This window comes from Asparagus officinalis, chromosome 2 (genome assembly GCF_001876935.1).
Source record: "Asparagus officinalis chromosome 2, Aspof.V1, whole genome shotgun sequence".
Taxonomy (NCBI): Eukaryota; Viridiplantae; Streptophyta; class Magnoliopsida; order Asparagales; family Asparagaceae; genus Asparagus; species Asparagus officinalis.
In genome coordinates, this window is record NC_033795.1 from 50,483,226 (window position 1) to 50,486,699 (window position 3,474).

The window sequence follows — 3,474 nt, forward strand, 5'->3', positions numbered from 1 at the left end:
ACGGACCCATCTTTTACTTGACGACTTAATAAAAGGAAAAAATAATGTTCTACGTTCACTGATATCCCTATTGTCTACTACCTGCACTGATGAGTCCGTGTCACTATCTACTTCCTCCCTATGTGATATTCTACAGCGCTTTTAAGGATATTTTCCCCTTTAATCTTTTACGAAATAGGATGAATAACTTGGTATTTTAATACTTTATGTCAATGAAATGAATCCTTCCGAGAGTTTACAGGATCAAATACATAGAAGGACCCAAGTAGGGAGCTCAGATATTGAGTTGCAGAGAGGCGAGAATTCTGATACCGATAAAAGCGATAATCCTGATTCCAAATACTCCAACAGTATAAGGAACAGGCTACCTTCAAACAAATGAGATGTACTTGAAGACTCTTCGAGGTAATTCAAGTCTACTTGCTCTCATTCTTTTGTAACCGCTTCGTCCTTTTGGTTACAACTGATCTGACACTCAAACTGAAGGCTTTACTGCTGCTCAAACCCAGATTTTAGACAGCAGCAGGCAAACAACTGTATTTTTCATCCATATTTTCTTTTTTTTATTGTTTAAGTGTACCTACGGTGTATTCGAAAGTGCTCAAGACTCTGTGTACAGTTTGTAGATCTTTGAAAGATTGATTCTTTTAATGACTTGGACCTATTTTAGATTGCTTGATGAATTTGTCATTCTGTTTCTGTTGAACTTTTAGTTTTATAAATACAGTGCAGTAACCAACACTTTCAGCTAAAGCTGTCCCTAACCAGGACATTTAAAGATTGATCATGACTTTGTATTAATGATGTCAATGCCTTGTGTTTTGGGGCAATGCTTTGAGTAGTAGCTTTCATCGGCTCGTCATCAAGGGAACTGATTTCTTTAAGGAGCAGCACTTTACAAATTATGAACTTTACAAAGTTATGTGGCAGAGGATCCATCTACTTGGAAATTTCATCAATGCACCTTGTTAAGTACCTGGCAGAATTGAGTGCTCATCCTGTTGGTTCAAATGCCCTTGATGTTGCATTAGAGGTACTCCTTTCTTTTGATAACATCTATTCAGTGTTGGAAAATAAATTTTATCTTTCACTTGATTATCATGTGATAGCATGAATAACCCTTAATGCCAAGTTATAGTACTTTATCTGATATTGAGCTCAAAGTCAGGCTAATCTTTTTAATTACATCTCAGAGAGCATTTTGATGCTTTATCTTAATGTACTACAGAGAATTGGTGTATGTCAGGTATCAAGACACATCTTTACCTGATTGGTAATTCTACTGAAGGCAATTGTGTCTATGCTGATGAGGACTTACTGGATGCTCTACTCGGTTCTGCGGTACACCTTACATTAATTCTCTCCACCTTTACTTTTTGTAGAAGAACGTCTTATGATATTCTGATCAGTGGAAAATTGCAGTGGGAAGATTGTTCATGGAAAGGTCTGCTCAAATATTATATTCTGCTTTAAAAAATTAATTCTCTCCACCTTTACTTTTTGTAGAAGAACATCTTATGATATTCTGATCAGTGGAAAATTGCAGTGGGAAGATTGTTCATGGAAAGGTCTGCTCAAATATTATATTCTGCTTTAAAAAGTTGTTGGGTCCCTTGACGCAAAATCACTTGTTTCTATGCTTTATACAATATATTCTTCTGTAATCTCTGCATGTATGTCGATATTTATCTGTTTGTAATTGTTGAAACTGATGAAATTATTTCCTTATGCTGGCGTGTTTATCTTAGCTATGGTACATGTATACTCCACAATTAGAGCTTTTTTTCTTTTCTCTGTTTATAACACTTTATTTTATTAAGCCATTTATGTGTGGCCAAACTTTATGAGGAGGCATAAATAACTGAAATAGAAGAAACAAATTGTTTTATGATTTGACGCGTTACTTCAATTGTAAGGATTCCATAGCAATACCATTATTGTTGTAACATTTGGAACTATTATTTATATTAGCAAAATTATGCACATATTTGGCCTGTGTGTAATTTGTTCCATCGTGTTGACTATCTTAGCTACTATCTGAGGGTTAACATTTAAGTGCAGGTTCCTGTGGATCTTGTTATTGATCACTCAGTACAGATTGATGTGGCAAGATCAGCGAATGCAGTTCAGGCAAATATGGAACTTGAGTTTCAACACAACAAGGAAAGATTTGGATTTTTAAAATGGTGTTCCAATGCATTCAATAATATGCTTGTTGTCCCAAAAGGGTCTGGTATTGTCCACCATGTAATTATATTACATCATTCATGAAGGGTGCATCTGATCTGCTGTCGTGTTAAGAGTTTAATCTCAGACGAGTTTATGATAATTAATGGTTGCATAATCTAAACGTTGTTCTTAACCTGTCTTGCAGATGAACTTGGAATACATTGGACGAGTTGTTTTTAACAATGAAGGAATGCTTAACCCTGACAGTGTTGTTGGTACTGATTCCCACACAACTATGATAGATGGGTTAGGTGTTGCTGGCTGGGGAGTTGGCGGAATAGATGCGGAAGCTGCAATGCTTGGCCAGGTTACTTATTACTTTAAGTGCAATTAATTATATGTTTATGAGCATTGTATCGTACAAGTATAATAACGGGACCATCTTACCTATATACTCCACCAACCTTCCTTTTCGTCCTCTATATATTTATTTGTGTCTTTGTGTTTGATTTTCCTTTTTTATTTCTTTTTTTAGGGAGGATATGTGGGAAAGGGCATAAAACAACAGTATATATTTTCTTGTTCATCATTTTGAAGACAATGATTGCCTGATATTTCTTCGGCACAATCAACTCTCTGCACGGTATAGGACTTTCAATTACATCTCCCGGATGAATTAGAGGACAACTTATAGATTTATTTCCTCAAAACTCAAAAGGTGCATCAAGGGATCAATTGGCTTGACAGCATGCTTGGGCTTTCGGCTTATCTTGTGGAAAGCGTACTTTCAAGGTACTATTGAAGACATCCAATTCAAGAAGAAATCGACGGATAACCTCTAACATTGTATTACTCATCTCAAATGTAATATTAATCATTCATTTTAGTAGCTTTAGTCAGTCATCGAGTGGAACATTTGTATTGAGAGCAAGACTGATAATGCATATATAATGTTTGGACGCTTACATCACAGTGAAAGCAACTGCCTAAATACAGGGGAAAAATGCATTGTTGGTAGATGACGGCTGTTCGCCTTCTTAACTTGTAATTCTTTTACATTCTTATAAGTTTCTCTCGAACGTCCAAATGTGTTCCATTTAATTTATATCTAATCGGTATTGTGTTCTGCAACGATACTTAACTTATGATAATTTAATGTGAGCCCTTAACCATTTTAAAAATTTGAATTGGCCAACCAATCAATAAATAAATATATTTTAATTGTTCAAATGATGAATATTTATATTATGTCTATATGTTTTATCCATTACTTACATTCCATAATTTTATAACAAAACATTAAAA

The 3,474-nt window shown here is 34.9% G+C and overlaps 1 protein-coding gene across 2 annotated transcripts; it reads left to right on the forward strand.

The window, feature by feature from the left end:
- Positions 348–3,134, forward strand: LOC109831478 (aconitate hydratase, cytoplasmic-like). Of its 2 annotated transcripts, XM_020398802.1 has the most exons (5): positions 365–405; positions 843–1,341; positions 2,062–2,247; positions 2,375–2,536; positions 2,705–3,134. In XM_020398802.1, the coding sequence occupies exons 2-5, from the start codon at positions 1,240–1,242 to the stop codon at positions 2,762–2,764; spliced, it is 510 nt and encodes a 169-aa protein (XP_020254391.1). In that variant the 5' UTR covers positions 365–405; positions 843–1,239; the 3' UTR covers positions 2,765–3,134. The 2 variants fall into 2 exon arrangements, with proteins under 2 accessions (XP_020254392.1, XP_020254391.1); XM_020398803.1 differs by having other exon boundaries at positions 348–1,341; positions 2,062–2,163.

Excerpts from the sequence above, each read along its gene's own strand:
- LOC109831478 (XM_020398802.1), top strand. The coding sequence starts at position 1,240 with ATGTCAGGTATCAAGACACATCTTTACCTGATTGGTAATTCTACTGAA. Across the intron at positions 1,342-2,061 it reads ATGCTCTACTCGGTTCTGCG|GTTCCTGTGGATCTTGTTAT; the intron begins GTACACCTTACA and ends ATTTAAGTGCAG. Across the intron at positions 2,248-2,374 it reads GGTCTGGTATTGTCCACCAT|ATGAACTTGGAATACATTGG; the intron begins GTAATTATATTA and ends CCTGTCTTGCAG.